The following is a 22,622-nucleotide window of genomic DNA, read 5'->3' on the forward strand; positions in this document are numbered from 1 at the left end:
TGATGCCAAGAGAGGAGGTATCCCTAAGTTAAACAGCTGTATCAAGAAGGTTTTTAGTTGAGGACAACTGATTAGAAGCTGAGGGGATGTCACCAATTGGTATTTCTCCCAAGAAATAAAGAAGAGTCTTTATCAGATTAACTATGGTCAAAGAAAGCTGACTTTGGTTCACTAGAATAACTTTTACTACTTTTGCTTCTACATTGGTAAAAGAGAACTGTAGGGATGCCTACAAGGGACTAGGATTAGTCCAAGAACTAGGAATGCATGCATTTTGCTAACCTTTAATGGGTTAAAGTGTTTGAATTTGTTTGTTTCATGTGTAGGACCTAAGAGAGTGCAAAAAAGACTGAAGAGTGGGGAGAAAAGTGTAAAAAGCAGGTCCCACAGGGCGCAAAAAGTAGACAAGGGAGTGCCTCATTAAAAGGAGGGCCCACAAGATTAAAAGACACCTAAAGGCTCCAGAGCAACATATTCAGAAGGAAAAAGACTCAAAGCTTGGCTTGTTGTAAAAGTAGCTTTTAGAAAGTTCAAAGTAGGCCCTAGCTTTTTGCTAGGCCTAGTCTAAAAAAGAAAGGCATTCAAGATTGTTTTTTTTTCCCAAAGAAATTCATTCAAGATTATACTCACACTTATGCTCTTTCATGAGCCAGTTGTACAAAGATTATTCTATTGCAATAAAGACCTTCCAAAGCACCCAGACCTGGCGCGAATGATTCCAAGGAGCCTAGCACTCCTGCGATTTGGTCGAAGGGTGCTCAAGATTCTCTACAAGCTATTCCACGGAGTAGAGCCATATTGCGATTTGTTCCAGAAGCTGTTTTGTGTGTTGCAAACTGCTCAAAAGTGTCATAATAGCAGTGATTTTATTGTTAAAGTATTTTCAAGTATCTTAAGGTTTGGTTACATCACAAATCACAGTGACACAACCAAAATAGACAATAGATGCTTTATTAGAACTGGATTGTAGCTCACCTCTACCGAGTTTGCTACTTACAAGCATAAGACACAGAGCTCACGACTCAGTCGAGGACCATCTACTCAGGACAAGGCACTACTATATTCTAACAGCCAGCCAAGAAGGCATCACAACCTGTCGTTTATCCGCGAACCTCTTGAAGACGACTCTCATAGGAAATTACACCGACTCTAGGCTGCTCACAGCCAAAGCAGCCTCCAAAGAGATCTTCAAGCACTGCCAAGCCTCTTGGAATGTCGAAGTCGCTCCATTTTGATTGGGTGATGACATGTGATGCCGTGCACCACACACCCACGGTGAAACCATGCAACAACCACATCTCTTGGGTATATTGAAACACCAAAAGCCATCATATATATTCCATGGGGCTCCTGATTATCCAACAAGCCCACTATCAAAATATGAAAGAGTGAGAATGTGTTCTACCTTATTTCACGTCTATGTCTTCCCTTGATCTCAACGAATTTATGGTCACATTTGGGGGAACCTTTCAGGTCCCTAATGGATTATTTTGTGCTTAGTTGTGCTTTGCTTAAGTTGTATTTGTTGCTTCCCGTACAGTTTTTTGACTCGTGAAATATAAAATTGAGGAAGATATGTGCAGTTATGGATTATGAAAGATTAATTGTTTTTCTCCACCAACCGTTTTCATGTGTGTCTAGAAAATTGGTATAGGAATGGTCAGAGTGGTTTGGTTTTACTCTTATAAAGTAAATATCATTTATGTTAAGTCATTAATTTCTTGAATTCCAGAATTAGGTGTGTCTAGAAATTTGGCGTAGCAATGGTCAAAGTGGTTTGGTTTTACTCTTATAAAGTATTTCTTGAATTGTAGAATCAGGTTTTGAAGGCTCTACATTACAAGGAGATGCAATATTTTTATGCAGAAGTTGCACAACAAAGGTTACTAGAAACCCTATTAGGTATGCATAAAGGGGGTTTGGCTGTTATTTTGAGAAAATTGATCGTCTACTTTTGATAACAATTTCGTGTTCAAACTTGGCTATGCTTTTCTGCTAAAAGTTTTTGTTTACATGGTTTTCGATTATAATTTGAAGAATCCAAATGCAATGAAAGAGGCCGGGGCTGAATTGGTGAAGTGCCAGAGATGGCAGGAAGGGGGAAGAGGAGAGGGGAGAGGAAAAGGATGTTGGAATATGGAAGCAAGAACTAGAAATAGAAACTGGAAATGAAATAACAAGACTGAAAGACTAGAAATACCTTGAGAAGAGTGGAGACAAGACACAAGCTAGACTGATGGATTACAATGATGTGACCCATTGAATATATGGGCCAAAGTACAAGACATAAAGCAAGAGTGCTTATGGGATAATTGTAGAAGTGCCACATGGCACACACTAAAGACTAGACTTAGACTTAGACAAATGTAGACTAGGAAATAGTACACTTAGTGTGCACTTATCTCCAACACCCTCCTTAAGTGGACACTAGGAGTAAGACAGAAAGACAAGACAGACTGATAGACTGAGAGACAAGATAGAAAACATGACAGACAAATGATCCTGAGACACCCCTCCTCAAGTGATATCCTCATATGGGTCCACAAGGGTAAGGACAAGATGGATCTAAAACACAGTCAGATTGATAGACAAATAGACAGACAGACAAGACTAGATAGACAGAAGACTGACTATAGACAAATAGAAAGACCAAGACACTAGAACCCCTTGACCTACATCATCGGTGGTCAAGGTGGTAGACAAGACATAGAAGTAATCAGAAAGCCCACTTCTCATCATGTGAGGAAGGAACAGCAGGATCAGCTGATGGAGATGTTGCAGCAACATGGGCTGAGGTAGATGTAGAGCTTTTTGAATAGCAGTCCCTCTCCCGGTGATTATCACGGCCACAAATGGTGCATGGATGAGCCTTGAAACAGTCCTTCTCCACATGATTAGTTTTGCCACAATGGGTGCAAGGCTTTCTTACCTTAGAACTTCCTTTCTTTGCTAAAAATGCAGTGTCAGTTACCTTTCGTTGTTGAGTTCTTTCTTCCTCTTGGAGAGCATTGATGATACCCTCAAGAGAAGGATTATTATGATACTTGAAGGTAGTGACAAGAGTAGCATAGGAGTCAGGTAAGCTTTTGAGAAGCACAGCAATAGCAATATCTTCGGAGATGGGAGACTTGACTGACGCAAGCTGAACCATAAGACTGCGAAGATAATTGACATGAGAGGCTATAGTAGCCCCTTCCTGCATATGTAGATCAAAGAATGAGATCATAAGTGCAATCTTAGAGTTTTTAGATCGGGCTCCAAAAAGAGTATCCAAAGTGATCCATGCTTGAGGAGCAGACTGTATGTTAGAGATGTGATGAATGTAATCATCTCCAAGGCGGAGCAATATGATAGCATAGGCTTTGTCGTTCTTGGCAGCGACAACTTGCTCAGATGGACCTTCGGGAGCATCACGGTGAACAATGTCCCAAAGGCCTTCTTTCATAAGATGGCACTTGATTTTGATCTGCCAAGTATGAAAGTTGGACCCATTGAATTTGTCGATAGATATGAGAGAATGAGAGAAAGATGCCATGTGGGAAGGTCTTACCTCTTGCTAGGATGCAAGGGTAGTGTCTATTCCCTTACAATATTGTAGAAATAAATGAGAGGAAGAGATCCCAGAAGCTGGTTCTCTCACCACTTTGTCAGGGCCATAGCATATGACAGCCCATCGAAGCAGGAGGAACCAGCAAAAAAGGAGAGACTGTTCAGCAAACTGAAAGAGGCAAAGCTTAGTACCTTAATCCCGGGCAGAAATAGAGGTGAAAAAGGGATGCAAATCTTCGTGAAGATGGAGCTGAAGAAGTCAGCCTGTGCAGGTACGGAGAAGTCGAAGAAGTCAGCCTGTGCAGGTACGGATTCCGTACAGTCGTACGGACTGTACGGACTGTTGACGATGTACGGACGGCGAGCGGAGTACGGAGTACGGCCGACGTACGGATGCCGTGCAGAGTACAGGCGGCGTACGGATGACGTACGGAATACGGGCGATGCTGTACGAATAGCAGATACGACAGCAAATTTACGCAGATCTGGCGTTGCAGCAGAGAGTTGCGCAGACGTGACATTAGATCTGGCGCTCAGATTTGTGGCTGAGCTGCATAGATCTGAAGCGCAGATCTGGCGCAGAGATCTGGAGCAGGGGCAGAGATTGGAGCGGAATGGCGGGGCAGAAAGAGGGCAGATCTGCAGCGGGGGAGAGAAGAGGCAGATCTGAGCGGGGGGGCAGATCTGTATCTGAGGACAGACTTGAGAAGAGAGAAGAGGGAGAAGAGGGATCAACCTAGCTCTGATACCATGTTGGAATATGGAAGCAAGAACTAGAAATAGAAACTGGAAATGAAATAACAAGACTGAAAGACTAGAAATACCTTGAGAAGAGTGGAGACAAGACACAAGCTAGACTGATGGATTACAATGATGTGACCCATTGAATATATGGGCCAAAGTACAAGACATAAAGCAAGAGTGCTTATGGGATAATTGTAGAAGTGCCACATGGCACACACTAAAGACTAGACTTAGACTTAGACAAATGTAGACTAGGAAATAGTACACTTAGTGTGCACTTATCTCCAACAAAGGAGAGAGAGAGAGAGATAAGATAGGAGGGAAAGGGGTAGAGGGAGAGGAAGAGAGAGAGGAGTGAGGGGAAGAGAGATGGAGAGAGATTGGGAGAGAGAGTGTAGGCAGCACGTAGGAGGAAGGAGGTGGGAGTAGATAGGATTGGGACTTATATAGTCACATCAAGAGGTACACAAATAGGGGTGGATTGGGACTTATATAGTCCCTCCACATTTCCCACCTAAGAGGCCTCTAAAGGTCCTCTAAATTGTCCCTTTTTCCCCTTCATTACAGCCATCCCTTCCCATTGAATTTTGCCCTCAAAGTTTTACAGCATGGCTGTCCAAAAAGAGTGCAACAACTGCAACTATTAATCAGCCCGGTAGGAGATCGGGGTGGTCTTGGACAATGCTTTATGGCTGCCATGAATTTTCATCCTCAGGGAGTCCCCCCCACTTGATAAGATACTCTACGTAGACCTTGTTGCAGAGACATTCACCAAGGTCTTGAGTTTGCAGTTACCGTTTAGCTTGCTAGGAGATTTTCGACACAGGTCTTCTCCGTCAGTCCTTGAGTAGGGGATGGATTTGTTTGATCCCGAAAGGGGGAGATAGGTTAGATATCCAACAGTGGAGGCCGATGGCCTTTCCTCTCTCTCGCTCGGTCTGCTAGGGCTGTCCACTAGCTCCCTTCGTCTTCTTGTTTGTGGCAAAGGCTTTGGGCTACTATCTGAGATCACAGGTGGCGGATTTCACAGGGTTGAGGCTCCCAATCAGACAGGAGGAGGAGCTCCTTGACTCGGAGTTTGCAGATGACACGGTCTTGTATGTTGAGGGCACTACAGTGAGTCTAGAGAGTCAGAGGCGCCTTGGCTATCTACTGTGAGGCCTCGGGGGCATGGATTAACTGGACGAAATCCATAGGCTTCTTCATTGGCTTTGAGGAGACACAAGAGATTTGTGAGTGGGGGAGTGACTTTGGCTTCAGATGGATACCACGGGGCCAAACAGCGAGATACTTTGGATGCTAGGTGGGTATTGACATCACAGTAGAGCGTCAGATTGCCCTGGTCCTTGAGAGTGTTCGATACAAGCTTCTCTATTGGAGCTCGGTCAAACTCTCCCTAGCAGGTCGTGTCTTAGTGGCAAATCAGGTTCTTGCTAAGGCCTAGTATATTGCCTTCTGCTGGTGCTTTCACAGAGGATGCATTGGGCAGCTCTGACGGTTGGTACGGAACTTCCTCTGGGCAGGTTCAGACGGCACGAGGAACACTAGGGCCGGAGTAGCTTGGTAGACGGTCGTACTACGTAGGCACTAGGAGGCTTGGGTATCATTGATCCAGAGATGCAGATCAGGGCCCTTCTTGGCTAGTTGTTGGTTCGTGGCCTCACCCCAGGTGCAGAGCCCTGGAAGCTCCTCTTACAGCGAGGGCTTTTGAGGAACACCCCACGCACTGGGGGACTGTGGTAGCCTTCACATAGATGGATCTTCTCAGAGGCCCCCCTTACGGGCAAGGGCTCCTTCTTGATGAGGAGTCTTCACAGGGTTTGGCAGAGACTGGCAGGGGGTCTAATCCGTGCTCTGCCCAGATGTAGAGAGGAGTTTGAGCGCCAGTCCCTTATGTGGCACCCAGAGGTCAGAGATTAGGAGGGACGTATGCTCAAGATAACGAACTCACATTGGTTGGGCACAGCGGGATAGTGGTCGAGCAGGGTCTTTTGGTCGTTAGAGCAAACTACCTATGGAGACAGAGGCGAGGCTTGACGCCCTAGCGCATCTGCGAGGGGTAGGGTAGCGGATGGGCGAGGTTGACTTAGCCATTCTTGAGTCCTGGTGGGAAGGACTTCACGTTTGGAGAGACAGCAGATGGTTGGGGCAGTTTTCCCGTACTGGTGTTCCCTTGAGGATGTTGATGCAGCGTGTCAGCATGCACCTCGGCTTCTTCCATGTAGCCATTCTTGAGTCCTGGTGGGAAGGACTTCACGTTTGGAGAGACAGCAGATGGTTGGGGCAGTTTTCCCGTACTAGTGTTCCCTTGAGGATGTTGATGCAGCGCGGCAGCATGCACCCCGGCTTCTTCCATGTAGGACCTGGAGGCCTACTTCAGCCACTCATTGAGAGTGACCCTGAGATGAATGGGAGTCTTGATGGGATTCATTGGTAGATGATCAGAGTGGTAGGACGTTTGGGGAAGGAGTGGCACATTGACCCTCCCAGTATCTCAGAGCAGGATGCCTCTAGATGGCACCTTTGGCTGTGGCAGGGTAGACCCCTAAGGGAGGTCTAGTGGGATCCGGGGGAGTGGTTATGGCACTCCATGGGTGGCCTAGCTGAGACGGTAGATGAGCTGCCCTTCTTTTCCTACACCACACAGATTGGCAAGAGGCTTTAGATGGACTCGTCGAGGTGGAACCCCTCGAGGGAGAGACATTGGGTGACTCAGAGAGTGCCCTGAGATGTGCGCTCCAGGTTTTGGACGCAGGTGTGGTCCAGCTTGCGGCCGATGAAGATCTCATACTTCTTCTGGCTAGGCGGTAGTCCACAAAGGCTTGCCCATCGGCCCATGGTTAGAGCAGATGCGAGTAGAGGGGCAGTGCCATTGTTGCTCCGATGGTGTCTTGGAGACTATCCCGCATTGCCTATGGAGTTGTCATAGTGCAGCGAGGATCTGGATGAGAGCCCTCAGGATCATGACACGTATGTAGAGTCTTCACAGAGACTACACCTGGGGGATGGTGGCTTGGTTGACAGAGGGAGGACACGCGTTTCAGATTAATGATATCTCCCTAGCCTACCGGATACAGGGTCAGAGAATGTAGAGGATTGCACTCCACGAGGCAGTTCCCCCTGACAGCATAGCTCCCTTTCCTAGGGAGGATAGTGTTTGGGAGGTGGTAGCCAGCATCACGGCTTGGAACATTTGGGTTGCTCGCTGCAGTCTTGTGATGGGAGAGCACCCGGTTCCACCCTTGGCTACCTTAGTTGCCATCTGGCAGGATATCATCTACACTCTACAGTCCACCTGGGAGCGTGGGACTCCAGCCTCCAGGGCGACTATTGAGAGGCGTGCTCGTTTCTACAAGGCTTGGCTTGTAGGTGTTTTCTACAATCTTCACTCCGCGAGGGATTCGCTGGCTGTATAGTTCCCCCACTTGGCTGTTAGCCCCAGTTCCAGAGATTCCCTAGGCAGTGAGCTGGATTTCTCTGGAACAGGCCGGTTTCTTTCTTTCAGCCTTTTCCGGTTTTTTTCATACTCAGCACCTTCGGGGCTGCTGTCTTGTATGAAATCATGAGTGTTTGTCGGCTCTCCGGTAAGTGAAGCAAAAAATATTCAAATGTGCTGAATGCATGGTTGGTGCTAATCTTGTCTCATCTTTGTTTAAAAATTTACATTTGATGTTTAATATCCATCACCACTCGTTTTGTATCAAAACATGTTGAGGTGAGGATGCCTGTGACATGCCCAACCCTTCCTTCCTCTCTCTCTCTCTCTCTCTCTCTCAATACAGTATCACAAGTACATGAAACCACCTTCAGCTTTAGGAACATTTGTGTATAAGCTCTTCAAGCATAGGAATCCACCTGAATCCTAGAAGGTGGTTTCTCTTTCCACCCTCCCATCTTCGGGAGGAGCTTTCATGTACTTGTGATATTGTATTGCTCAAGTCCCATAGGCCGGTTTTGGTCTTCAGAGGACGATAATATTTTCTTCTTCTTCTTCTTCTTCTCCCCTGCAGTATTCTCCTTTCTGTTTTAAAATACATTTTAGACCCAAGAATATGGTGATTGGTAACCAAATCTCCATGAAGATGCTTACCTTGGGAAGGGTGATATGTGAATCTTTGAGTTAGATACTAAATGCACAAGACAACAATTAGATAGTATACAGAATGTTTTTGAAAAAAACATCAATGAGTAGACCCACTACGCTGATGTCAATTTCCAAGGAAAGGGTATAAGCGTGGGTGATACCCCAACTGGCTTCCTAAACTTTGAAAGACCTGTCTGGTTGTGTACCCATTGCATCACATTGACACTGATGTTGCTTGACCTGCTGATGTATCATCTGGTCACAATGCCTTGGCAGGGTTTGCAAGCCTAGTAAAATCTGAGCATAAACAAAGCAAATGCATCCTCTTGCACATTACTTGCAACATAAAGAGCATTTTTGTGCAGCACTGGCTTTGTTTCTATAATTAGTTACCTTATTAACCTTGTCTATCAATTCAATGGTATAGTTGAGTGGGACCTAGTTCTTATGTAGATGGATTTGGCTAATGCAGGGAGTTTGTGCAGCTGCCTTGTGTTGAGTGGCGTGAAATTGTGGAGCATTGGTTTGGTACATGCTGTTGCTCATTTGGTTCCAAAGCAGAGTTTCTCAGTGCATGCTATGAGAAAAGCCTTTCCTTAAGGCCTGGAAGATGCCTTGTTGGCTCTTCGACTTTCTTTCTAGATGTTGAAGATGTTATTCAAGATGCTCTTTTAGAGTCAGCTTCCTTGAAGGCTGGTGATAACAATGAAGGGCAACTATCAAAGTCTAATTTCCTATCTTTTGGTAATGGCTTCATGGTTTGGGCAAGTGAGCAAAACAAGTCCACACACTGGGTACCTCTTCATTGTGCTGATTGCTTATCATTAGTTGGCGCCTATCCTAATATGGAGGAGGGTTCCAATGCAGTTGGGCAGGGATTACATTTGTTCAGATACCAGATATTGACCTCGAATGTTGATGGTAGCCCTTCCACTTTATACAGGTACATGGGAATTACATTTTGATGCTGCATTCGAGTTGCTATTGGCTTCATATTTTTCTTGTCCACCTTCTGGTTCTGCCCTTTGTAATGCAGGAATAATGCAGTAGTGTTTAGAAGTTTGCAGTTTTTTGTATCTTATAATCTATAGGTGCAACCTACCTCCACCAAGGCAACGACTAATGATTTTACTTTTAGGATAGGTGTTTATGAATCGAATTGTTTTTATTCTCTAAGTGGACTTCTTAAAGACCCCACAAAATTTAAACTAGGATCATGTGATGATTCATCTCTGTAAATTTTGTGATGTATATCTACATTATTAAGCAGCTGACCAATATTTAAAAATCAAACCAAAACAGTTGTAGACATGGGACATTCCATGGGCGTATAATCATGACATAATCCCCCTTGTAATATCAGGGGGAGTTTATTAATTCCCAATCTAAAGCTCAAAATATACACAAATAAAGACAAATCATCATGAATCTTGATATTGTGGAACTTGGCAATTTCATCCACTCGATTTTGACCTGCGTGTTATAAAGTTCATGCATCAGGGGGAAGTATAGGTTAGTCATGTAAATGTTTAATGCACACAATGAAGGTGATACATTTTTGAATCTTTGTAACGAAACAAAATTAGATTTAACTTTTAAAAGGAAAGGGAATATCTATTGGTTGATAACTCAGTAATGTTTACTACATATATCATGTTGAGGTCCAGGTTCAGATAATATTCAGGTTTGGATCCACGGGAGTCAAATCAACTACATTATTGTGTATCAGAAAACACATGCTAGTACGAGCGGAGAGGTGGCACGCTCTCTCTCCACAAAACTTTTAAACATGAAATGGTTCCTTCTCTATGGTAGGATCATGTTTGGATCATATTGACGTCCAAACTTGGTTTTTTAAAAGGTCAGGTGACCTCTTTAGGTTCAGATTCACTTGTTTAAATGCTCTGTTATATGGTTACCAATAATGTATATCTTAGTGCTTTAAGGAGGGGGTTGATCTACGTCAATATGTTATAGAATACATGCCAGTGCGAGCAGAGAGGTGGTGTATTGTAAAACTTGCAAAAGGGCTTTCCTTTGTGTTCTCATCAATTCAGATTATGCTGGATTCCAGGTTTTAGATTCTAGGTTCCAAATCAAGCTAATGCTCAAGGTCACAAAAATGTATGCCATGGAAGCATACACATTCTGCTTTTGAAGTGCCTGGATTGAATGGAAGTTGAATTGATAAGACGAATGTTGTCTTTGTTCCTCTTACAAGGATTTAGCCTCCATCAACAAATGAACATAAGCAATCAAATTTGATGGCTTCATTAAGTGCAATACAGGGTATTTCAAATCAAAAGTTATAAGCGAATGGTGATTAAGTACATTTTAAAATTTAACGTTTCATCATTTGAGCGTCAAACAACTTGTAGCAAGTCAAGATTTGAATAAAAATTGGAAAGGAAATTGGCATTGCAAAAACAAGTGATATGGATTCCTCATGAACCTTACAGTCATTAGATTAGTGTATATAAAGGGCATGCCATCTTACATTTAGATGGGGTGCTTGCATAAAAAACGTCCTTAGTGCTCAAAGACAAGGTGGGAATTAGGACAGCAATGTATAGAATCTACAAAGAAAGCAAGAAGGGGCAATGGGAATATGCAAGCAAGCTTGCTGAGATTCACATATACACAGCATTGCTTATAAAAAAGGATGCTTTGTACAAACCCATATTGCCAGAAATGGTCACATCCTTGACCTGTATGAGGAGCAGAAAACAACAAAAATAATTTTCGATCCAAGAAAGAAGGGAGCCATTAGTTTTCATTGTGTGTGATGTATGAAGACTCATAATAATGTAAGCCTCGCAGTTGCCATAACACTATTACTGTATTGAACCCTGACTTTTAAATTCTTTGTTTACTATTTTTTAATTTTATGATGTAGATAGCTATCTTGTTGCCATGCACAGTATGTTTAAAATCATGTATTTCTTTAAGAATTTTAACACAATGCGATTATGGATGCAGGCATGTTTTGTTTGAACAGGTACTAGCAAAAGAACTGCAAGCAAGAACAGAAGAAAATGCAGCATATAGGTTTTTGATTCGAAGTTTAAGCTCCAAATTGCCGCTGCTACAGCTTGTTGTTTTGAGTTATGAGGCTTCTATTTGTACTGGCCATTGTGTGGAAATTGCTGGTTCTAGTGCAGCGGAAACACTAAGTGAATACTCGATTCCTATGAGAGGACAAGATATACCAAAGTGCAGAAGTGGTAGTGAATCTTTTGGGGTAGTTGGAGGCAACAAATGTCTTAAACCAAGTTTAAAGCTGATGTTTTTGGATTGCTCTGGCCTTACTGCGGATGAGATAAGGTGTTGCTCTGAATCTAATAAAGCTACTTATGTCTTCCTTTTGACAATTGTACAGAACAAGCCTGAAATGTTTACCCTATGTAAAGTGTTATAAGCCTGATGGATATCAATGTGTATGCTTTATGCAATGGATCTTGAAATTACTATTCATACTCCCTTATGAAGAGCTGTATGTATTGGAAGTCACCGCTCTACCTGCGAGCCACCATATGAGGACATACGGGGTGGAGTATGGGTAGGAGACTAAGGGACACACCAAGTTCTAATGCTCTAATCATAGGTCTGTTTTGGAGAGTCCGCGCTGACAAATGGTGGCCAGATCTGGTTGGCCTATGGCCCTATTTAAAAGTGTAAAAGGGGCAGCAAAGGGGGAGAGCCACCCTCAAACAGGGTAGATCTGGTCTGCCAGAGCAGACCCATTGGGTCAGCGTGCAGTCTGCAGCCAGTCGGCCCATATGATGTGTAATGAAGGCCAAAACTAGCCTATGTTAGTGGGGTTAGGACTAATTAGTGAAGGGACTACATAAGCCCACCTCACTCCCATTGTACACACTTTTTGATATGACCTCTAATCTTATCCTACTTTCCTCCTTCCTCTCCTGCGTGCCCACTCTCTCTCTCTCTCGGCCCCTCCCCACACGTACACACAGCTCTTCCTCTCCCCGCTACCCCATTCCTTCATTTGTCACCCTTTCCTCTCTCTCCCGCTCATGCTATCACATTTTTAATTCTGTCCATATCCCCTTTTCTATATTGGTATGAGAGACCAAGCTCCTTGCACCTTCTTCAGCTTGTTTTTGGCTCAGGCATCTTAGACGTTTGAGTTAAAAAAACACACACCAGCATTGTCCTCCCTGCTGCCACCATTTTTGCAAAGACAACAGATGCTTCTCATAGCACTCCTTTTGGTAGTAGAGCTCCAAGCTCAGGAAAGAGGTGTCTCCCATGCTCAAATTCTACCTACTTGTTTCATTTAGAGAGACCTCTGTTGCAGCGATCATTCAAGTGGAGACTGACCAAATCCTCCTCACGGGCGAGCAGACAGCCCTAGCTTGACTGCATCTCCAGCACTTGATAGAAGCGTAGGCAAAACTTGCACGGGCAAAGCACCAGCAGATGAGCAGCAAACAGGTAAAGGCAGCAAGCGGAATGCGATTCAATCCATCGACCATTTTTGCAATATGTCCGTTAGCAAGGTACCATGGCCGTTGTTTAATGAGAATGATTTTCAGTTCCTAGCATTTGGGCTGGCGAGCACAGATAGAAATGCAATGCACCAACAGCTCATCTAACTCGTAATTTATATGGCAAAACAGTGAATGCTTCTGTCATGGGGACAGTGAATGCTTCTGTCATGGGGAAAAGTCAGAGAGGTCTGCAAATAAGTGAAAAATACCCTTAAGTTATGGGTTAGGACTAAGTAGTGAAGGGACTACATAAGCCGACCTCACTCCCATTGTACACACGTTTTGATGTGACCTCTAATCTTATCCTACTCTCCTTCCTCCTACTACGTACCTACTCTCTCTCTCTCTCTCTCTCTCTCTCTCTCTCTCTGCCCCCGCCCCCCCCCCCCCCTTCCTCTCTCTCCTTCCCCACTCCTTCACCTTTTATTTCCTTTCCCCCTTATTCTCTCCCTTCTGCTCATTCTATCCTCTTCCCTAATTCTGCTCCTTACCCCTTTTCTACATGGGGGGTTTACCCTTATATATAGAGATCTGTATGGCCTGATCTAGAACTCACTAAAGCCCTTTCCTTAAGGCAATGAGAGGAGTGAAGATCATGCCCTATAGGTGTCAGTTTGTCATAGCCACTCACACGGCTAATCTTTGCCCAGCATCTGCTGGATATCTGCAGCCCTCCTTTGGGCAGGTTTCCCAACGTATTTTGCCATCATTTGCTGCTGTTACTTTCAGTTTACTGTGGGTTTATATTTCAGCTTACCTTTGCACTATTTGAGCGACAGATGAACTGACTTATTTGCCATCATTCGTTTGCTGTGGGTTCATATTTCAGCTTACGTTTGCACTATTTGAGTGACAGGTTGGAGAGAGGTGAGTGGTCCTATCTAACATGCTAGCAGAGCCAAAGGTGACACTCTTGTGATCCCCTTGAGTTGAAGGAAGGTGTTCCCTCTGAGATAAAGGCAGCCCAATACAATGAGACACTTGTGTTTGCTATGATGGCGATGGAGGTGATGTAGTGGCTCACTCTCTCTCCTGTTCAACACTAACTGCAACTGATATATGATGCACTCAATACATAAGTGATGCTGTGGATGTGAGTGAGAGAATCAGAGGGAGAGAATGAAACTGGAACCAAACCTTATAAACAGCCTTTAACTCTGATTTACAGCAAGAAAATACTTCTGGGATGAAATCGCAATTCACAAATAGCCTCTAAATCAAATCACAATTGACACAGGGTCTCCTGGAAGCACTTTGTCGGTACTTTAGGCACAAATCCAGGCTGGAACTTTAAATCGCAACAGGGAAAGAAGGCTGGAACAGGAATCGCAGCAACAAGGGAGCCCACGGATGGCCTGGAGATCAAATCGCTTCATCCAAAGCAAGAAGCCTGGCGTTGGAATTTCCGTACACTCCTTGGAAAACATGCTGGGACTGTGGGATTCAAATCGCCTTCAAGATAGAGGACCGGGAGAGGCGGGAAAGGAACAAAATACAGCACTAGGGCCTAGAAATAAGGGCTGCCCCCCCCCCCCAAAATCCCTTCTGAAGGTCTTTATTGCAATATAATAAGGCTTTGTACAACTGGCTCTCACAGGAGCGTGAACTGAGTACAGTAGGTCTGAGGCTCTTCTTTTATAGACTTAGCCTCCAACCCGAAAATAAGAGCTCTCTAATAAGTTGGGGCTAGCTTTTAGCTTTTTCTAAGCCCAGATCTTAGAAAGCAGAGCTTCCCCTAAAATCAGCTTTAGGAAGCTCTTATTAAAAAGTGTGCTGGATTCCTTGCTGATTTTCACTTGTGGGGTCCTCCATAAAGTAGGCACCCACGTTCTTGGTGCTTTTTGCTTTGTAGGACCTGCTTTTTGCACCTCCCTTAATTCTTGGGCCTTTTTGCACTCTTCTTGGTCCTACACAATACTACAAACAAATACCAACCCTTTAACCTATTAGAGATTAGTCTGATGCATGCATTCTAGTTCTTGGACTATTTCTAGTCCCTTGTGGGCGTCCCCACGGTTCTCTTTTTACCAATGCAAGGCAAAAGTAAAAACAATAAAACTTATTCTTGGTTAACCAACTTCACCATTCTTTGACCAGAGTCACTTCTAATAAAGATTACTCTTTATTTTCTTAGGTGACAGAGAATATAGTGGGCCTTCGAATGTATGAATGCCCAAAGGGCTGAATACAAATGTATGAAGGGCTGAAACCCTCACTACAAAACTGTACTAGACTAGACAGTGTGGAGAGGAGGTGAATCCTCACTGATGATCCTTGTAGGCCAAGGGCTACCCTGTTGGTTTGTGCTAAGTCTCTTGGCTACCTCTGCTGAGCACTAGAAAGCCCAAGGCTGGATAACGAATGAGGGCCAAGGGCTGACATTTTATTGGGTTTTAGGTCAGCCTGGACAGCTAGGGTCAACGCAGGCTGTTGACCCTGGTTGGATGGTCAACGCCGACCGACGACCAGGTTGGCCAAAAGTCAACGGTGAAAAAAGACAATGCGTTGACTTTTGACCAAAAGTCAACTGTGTTTTTGTGGCGTTGACTGTGTGCTAATTGTTCACTGCGCAAGGCTGCTTGCGTTGCTGTATGGATGTTTGCGTGGCAGTTGACCTGGCTGCTTGCATGGCAGCCTTTGTTGATTGTAGAATGTCCGGCATAAGGATGCTTGTGACATCCCCTTTTGCTAAGATTCGAACGCATAAGGATGCATAAGGGGCCTCACATCATGCTGACGGATGGATTGTCTGTGATATACTTGGATGACAAATCTTGATCTGAATGCCTGGTTCATGAATCTAGAGGTGATCGCTTAGTTCACGAAGCCTGATCTGTAGGAATGGTGCTATCTTGTGGTAAGGATATTGGCTATGGGTTAGTGCTCCAGGATGATGCTCCATTTGGTTTTCCTCAGTGCATATAGGTGATAGGGACGGAGGAAGATTTGTTTTGAGAGAGACATCCTGGTCCCACTGTAGTACTGTGTCGTGCAGAGTCCTGACTCGAGCCCTTTGAATCACTGAAATCAAATGTTGAGGTGGAACACCTCTAAGCCAGGCAATGAACTTGGAACCATGGCTTGGGATCTTGACATCTAAGCCTTGGTTCTGAAAATATGGTCGGACTTCGAACTGGTGTCACCATCGGGCCCCCAAGATGATGTCCGCTGCCTGCGTAGGTGCGACCCTATCTTTAGAGTGGCTGAAGCTACCTGTATGCTGCTCTCTATCAACATGTTTTCTCACTCACATACAGCATCACTCCATACAACATGTGTATGGAGTGCATCATCTATCAGTTTTAGTTAGTCTTGAGCAGGAGAGAGAGTGAGGTCTATCTCCCGCTACATTGTTATTAGAGCTTCAGTTTTCTTTCCTGAGATAGGGAGGGTCAGTTTAGGGACATATAGTGGGCCTCCAAAGAGGAAATATGTAACTGAATATAGGGATGCCCAAAGGGCTGAATACAACTGTATGAGGGGCTGAATCCCTCACTGCAAAATTGTACTAGACTAGACACTATGGAGAGTCCTCACTGATCATCCCTGTAGGTACCTTGGTGGTCTGCTGCTGGGTCTCTTAGCTGCCTGTGCTGAGCACTAGAAGGCCCAAGGCTGGATGGAGAATGAGGGCCAAAGGCTGCTCTTTTATAGGCTGTTAGGTCAGCCTGGCCGTCCTTGTCAATGTCGACTGTTGACCCTAGTTGGCTGGTCAACGCAGACCGTTGACCAGGCTGGCCAAAAGGGAACGGCAAAAAGTCAATGCGTTGACTTTTGACCAAAAGTCGACTCTTTTTTTGACCTGCGATGATGTGGCGTTGATTGTGTGCTTATTGCTGACTACGCAAGGCTGCCTGTGTGGTTGTGCAGATGTTTGCATAGTAGTTGACCTGGCTGCCTGCGTGGCAACTTGTGTTGACTGTAGAATGTCCATGGCATAAGGATGCCTGTGATAGGTGACGAGGCTTGGCTGTGGCAAACCTGGCATGGGAAAATCCACAAGGAGATGGTGACTCAAAGGGCGTTAAGTTTGACGATGGTGGAAATAAGAAAAAGAGGAGGAAATGTTTCTACTATGACAAACTTGGTCACATAATCAAGGATTGTAGGATGGAGGCTGACCAGAAGAAAGAGAAGGACAAAGAATAAAAGCCCAAGGAAGAGTCGAAAGTCAATACTTCAAAGGAAGAGTTCTAATTGGTGATCAGACATTGTTTCACTCACAGAGTGTCAGAGAACAGTGATGACCTCGTATGCATATAGCAGTGCCATGAAGGGCATGTTTGCTTGCAAAACCTAGTTCAAGGTAACGATCCATAGTATTTGGTGTTGAGAGATATGGTGCCATGAGCACATAGATTAAAGGGCTAAGGTATGGTATAGGAAGAAAGAATTAAAGTAGCCACCCTAGGATGTGGACTACATGATGTGGAGATGTGGATTGAGGATATCCACAAGGAGAGATGTGGATGAGAGGATCCCACATGGTTTGACTATTCTAAAGGCTCAGTCTATATAAGAAGCCTATCATGTATTGTTGAGAACACAAAAATTGCAAGAGATATAGATTTGCAATCTCCCTCTCATGTCTTATTTAGTGTGCTTTGAGCCTCCGTAGTTCTTATGTTTATCTAGTTGCACTAGGTTTAGCGCGATCTTACATTCTTTAACATGGTATCAGAGCTAGTTAGCTAATCCTAGAATAGCTTACATTGAGAGTCCTAGAGAAATCTTTATCGTGCATTTCCATTCATTAGAGATTTTCGTTTTTGGCCACTCTTCTTCTTAGAGAGTTTGAGAGTGTGAAAGAGAGATTTGTTTCTTCTTCGTAAAGCAGAGAGAGAAAGATTTTTGAGTTGTTCGTTCAAGTCAATGCTTCATTTTAGAGAGAGGGACTCTAGGCTACAACATATTCTGCCTCCTTCAAGCTCCTACGACCTGCAACACAAAACTCACGTTAGACCCGCAACAGCTCTTGGCGATGAGTCATAGCTTCTACATCTATGCAGATCTCCACAGCAGCTTCGAAGTCAGCCAACAATGGATGGGTAGAGCCAGGAACTCAACAGCGCCAATCGACTTCTCAACAACTCCTCTACTCAGCAGCAGCAACAAACAAAGGCTTCAAGGGAATAACGAGCACAACAACCAATGCCTCTCGACATGCAACTCTTCAATTGGATGATCGTCGTTGACCTACGAGACCTTCTGCAGTAAGCGATAGTGCCACAACTCTATGACCCAAACCAACGCTATTTGAAATCCAATCGGCATAGCGGGACTCAAACAAATCAAGCAACGTCTGGTACAACTCTTACAACATACTACGCGGCCACATCAACGAACACAAGAGGGGAGCGTCTGAAAGAGGCAGTTTCGGAGAGCTCAGATTGCGCTCTCTGAGTTGTAGTTTCTGATGAAGATAGAGAGGGAAGAGCAGGGATGATTTTGTTCAACTGCATCGGTCGTTTTTTACTCAAAATTTGTAAGTTTGGAAATATCTTGCATGAGTCTCAACGATGGAGTTCTTGGGCCTACGCAAGGCTCACAGCTTCACAGACCAAGCAGTAATCCATAGTGATGCGAAAGGCGCTAGCTGTGATAAAAGAGTTCACACCAAAGCTCTAGCCTCCCTCCTCGACCAACGCCTTCTATCTTCGTTGCTTTCAAGGTGGCTCCAACCCCTCTTGGTCTTTACACAGCTGCAGCGCCTGTGCAGCCAGTTCTCTGCCTCACCGGGTGCGCAAATGGGTCTACAACAGCTTGACCACCCTCCTGCTTTACAAGCCTTGCAGCTAAGGCCATCCCACCGCCATCCAAGCCCATGCTTCCAAGGGCGACGCTGGATTATGAGCAACATCCGTGAGCAGCACCTGTGAGCGGTCTCCAGCCGCCTCACAATGAGTTATGCATAGGCAAACACAGCTCCTGCATTGCCAGAAGCCCGCTCCATCACAACTAAGCAACAAACGACCTTATCCTCCACTCTCTCATACGGTTCCCATTCATTGACATGTGGCAGTTAAAATTCAACTCGAGCTAAGCGAAGTAGAATTGTGGTTAAATAGTTGGTCTAGAAGTGGACACGTGGCACCTTATCCCAATTACCAAGGTGAAGTCACATTGACCCTAGGTTTGCTCAATGGTCAAGTAACTCACACTGAACCAGGGTTAGGTTTTAGTTCAATATTGGTTAACTGCCACATAAGCATGCACAATCAGTAGTGCCACCTAAGCACATAGCCCCTGCCAAGCACAGTCGTGCAAGCAGCATGTGAATAGCCAAGCCACATCAAGGCCCCCTCTTCTTCACAAAAGCTTCAACAAGCCATAACTTGCAATCCAGGAAGAATTTGCACACGCTCCAAAAAGGAAAAGTGATCGTCTTTTCGAGCTCTACGCGTCTGTCATGTCAGAATCATTGTATGCAATTAGACACTGCCAATATTGAAAGAAATCAATTGGTAAGACCTTTGCAACAAATGGAAAAGCAAAGCATGAATGTACACAGCAAGCCGCAAGCACAAGTGTATGAGATGACCATAGCAAAAAGCATGGCATCCACACAAAAAGCATCAAGGCACATGGAAGAACAAAGCATCATGCAGGTAGCTACACCAAACAAAGAAGCAAACGAGTCGTCATCAAGCCATGAGCCAAAAGGTGACATCAATGGAATGTATTGAGAAACAAAAACCTTGCCAACTTTGCCTATGTTTTGTAAATCAAACCTGACCACCTGAGAGTAGCTATGAAAGCACCCAGGGGAGGTATTGACATGTAAAAGCCACACTTTACCACCTTAAGTAGCAATGCATGCACTAAGGGGAGGTGATGGAATGTAACTCACATCTGACCACCTTGCAGTAGCCAAAGGATCATGGCACCAAGGGGAGGTGTTGAGAGATATGGTGCCATGAGCACATAGATTAAAGGGCTAAGGTATGGTATAGGAAGAAAGAATTAAAGTAGCCACCCTAGGATGTGGACTACATGATGTGGAGATGTGGATTGAGGATATCCACAAGGAGAGATGTGGATGAGAGGATCCCACATGGTTTGACTATTCTAAAGGCTCAGTCTATATAAGAAGCCTATCATGTATTGTTGAGAACACAAAAATTGCAAGAGATATAGATTTGCAATCTCCCTCTCATGTCTTATTTAGTGTGCTTTGAGCCTCCGTAGTTCTTATGTTTATCTAGTTGCACTAGGTTTAGCGCGATCTTACATTCTTTAACATTTGGATTCTTTCGTTAAAGGTTGGTGATAAGAACTGCCAAATGAAAGCTATCAGGAGCATTCGTTTCAAAACTGCCACAAGAGAGGCAAAATTTTTGTACATTGATTGGACCTATGTATGTTGTCTATGGGACTAACTCCACCCGTTGAGTGGGGATAGACAAGATGATATCGTCTGACAAATGCTTTGGATTTAGTGAGGGCTGGCGTTGTCTAGGAAGGAAATTAGTGATGGCTGCTGCTGATTAGCATGTCGAGACTGTTTGGGTCCCTCCCTCCTCCTACATTTGTGCCAATACAAGCTATCAATTCAAGGCATGAACTCAGAACTGTGTGCCTCTTCTGGCTACTGCAAATGATATTCACAATGCATCTGTTTTCCTCTGTGGCATGTGATGTGGAGGAAGATCAAGTCTACAAGGTTAGTGTATTGCTGGTCAAGAAGGATGCAGAAACTCAAGTTTGCAGCATGGGGGGGCAAGGAATGAAATCTATATTAAATGTGAGAATTTGCAACTGCCATAAACACGGTTGCAATGATGTTTCTAACAATGAAATACGTGGAGTTTTGAAAGGCTGTATTTTTCAAGCCTTTGGCTAGAAAACGGTTGCAATGATGTTTCTAACAATGAAATACGTGGAGTTTTGAAAGGCTGTATTTTTCAAGCCTTTGGCTAGGTTTGAAAAACCTCTAAAATGTTAAATACCCTGAGGTTTGAAAGCTGCAATTTTCAAACCTTTGGCAGGTTTCAAAAAACCCATGCTTTGAAACCTGAAGTTTTGTAAAGTGTGGATATTGCTAGAGCAAGAAGAGAATATTGTACCTGCCTGTTATACATGTTCTATCCAAACGATTTTCTGTTGTCTGCGTTTATGTTCACATCATCAGGATTGCTTCCACTTGGTATGATTCTTCGATCATGCTATGTAGGATCTATGACATACAGAGGCGTTTTAGTTGCAGTGCTTGACTTCTCTCTCTCAGATTATGTGCCATATCAAATGTAATTGACTGATTTTTTTCTGGGTTAAAAAAAACTTGACTCTGCACCTTTTGGATTTTACAGGTTGTCAGAGCTGTGGGGGCAGGAACGTGATGCAGAATGTATCTATATGCTTGAGGAGGTCGCAGAGAGATTAAAAAAAGAACTTTTTGCCAACAGCTTCTTTTTCCCCTGTTCTTCTGGGTCCTTCCAGAATTTCCAACTGTCCTTTTTGCATGTATAAATAAGGGTTCTCTCTTGGAGGGCCTGTTTATAAGTGATGCAATGTGCAAGCACATGATTCGGATTTTCTCAATCCCAAAGTGTCTGGTAAGACCAGAGTTTTTTTATAACTTGTTGCTGCATGATGAGAAAACCGTATCCTTGAGGATGTAATACGCTAGTCAGAGTTCCACTTGGTAGAGCTCCCAAAGGGGCAACTGTATTCAATATATGGTCCTGAAAATGTTATACATATCCTTAAATGAGATAGTTCTATAGGCATCTTTATGCCAAATTTTCAACTGAAAATTCAACATATGGTCCTGAAAATGTTATACATATCCTTAAATGAGATAGTTGTATAGGCATCTTTATGCCAAATTCTCAACTGAAATTTGTGGCTCTATCTGCTGTAAAATTTGACCTCATATCCTTGGTGAGTCTTTGGCGCAGAGGTGGATACTTTGCAAATACAATAAGATTCATGTCATTTCAGGCCTCTGCTCTCGTTGTTCAGCTTAGGTTCATGTGTTTACTACTGCTGAAAGGTCTTTCCCCATAAACGCATATTCCAATAGTGTTGACTACTGCTTGAAGGTCTTTTCCTTTCCTCATCAACACTATTAAAATTTTTACAAGGTCTTTTTGTTAGAAAAGAGAGAGTGGGAGACGTCGCTTGCATAGGCCAACTCTCCCTGCACGCAGCGGAAGCTCAAAACAAAGGGATTCAGATAGTGGTATATCTCCCGTGGTGTGTACTAAGTAGACATGCAAACAGTAAATGACAATGTACGAGAGATGCAGAAACAGAACTATATATTTGTCCAATGCAGACCAAATCATATACAAAACATTTAGAGTGTCACCCTCCACCAATGGAGTGCTGACTAGATGTGGCCGCTATATACACGAAACCTGCTCTCCTTAACACTCGGCATGTGTTGCTCCCTTAGAGTTTGTGGGCCTCATATGTGTGCCCCACAATCACGTCTCCTTGCTGCTCTGGACAGCCTGTTGTAAGATAGTATTTGCTTCCAGATCCTTGACCTCCTTGCTGCTGTGAAGGCAGTCCAACCTGAGGCACAAGTCCCTCCTGGTTCGGTCTTCCCTGCTGCAAATAGCCACCTTCCTTTGGTCCCTGGTTGACTCCCTGAGGCAGGATTATTTGCCCAAAATATGACCAGTCCGAAGTAAAGAATGAGCCTTGGAGGGGCTCTTTTAATAGGCTGGAGGCTGGGCCAAAAATACCGGACTGAACTGTCCCTTCTAGCCCCTTGATGAAGAATT

At 44.2% G+C, this 22,622-nt stretch overlaps 1 protein-coding gene across 2 annotated transcripts in view; it reads left to right on the forward strand.

Annotated features, from left to right (window-relative positions):
* LOC147880941 (HECT-like ubiquitin-conjugating enzyme (E2)-binding protein) overlaps positions 1 to 21,811 on the forward strand; it is a 28,750-nt gene extending 6,939 nt beyond the window's left edge. Inside the window, exons 2-5 of one of the 2 annotated variants that reach the window (XM_087369907.1) lie at positions 1,821 to 1,902; positions 8,850 to 9,320; positions 11,357 to 11,701; positions 21,198 to 21,811. In XM_087369907.1, the coding sequence (XP_087226033.1) occupies positions 1,821 to 1,902; positions 8,850 to 9,320; positions 11,357 to 11,701; positions 21,198 to 21,357 (1,058 nt within the window). In that variant the 3' untranslated portion in view covers positions 21,358 to 21,811. Of the gene's footprint in view, positions 1 to 1,814; positions 1,903 to 8,849; positions 9,321 to 11,356; positions 11,702 to 21,197 lie in introns of both variants that reach the window. The other variant, XM_087369906.1, reaches the window with a different exon arrangement.
* Positions 21,812 to 22,622: the final 811 nt, after the last annotated feature.

The sequence above is a fragment of the Dipteris shenzhenensis genome, chromosome 31, assembly GCF_047967505.1.
Source record: "Dipteris shenzhenensis isolate YYH24624 ecotype China chromosome 31, Dip_SZ_1.0, whole genome shotgun sequence".
Lineage (NCBI taxonomy): Eukaryota > Viridiplantae > Streptophyta > Polypodiopsida > Gleicheniales > Dipteridaceae > Dipteris > Dipteris shenzhenensis.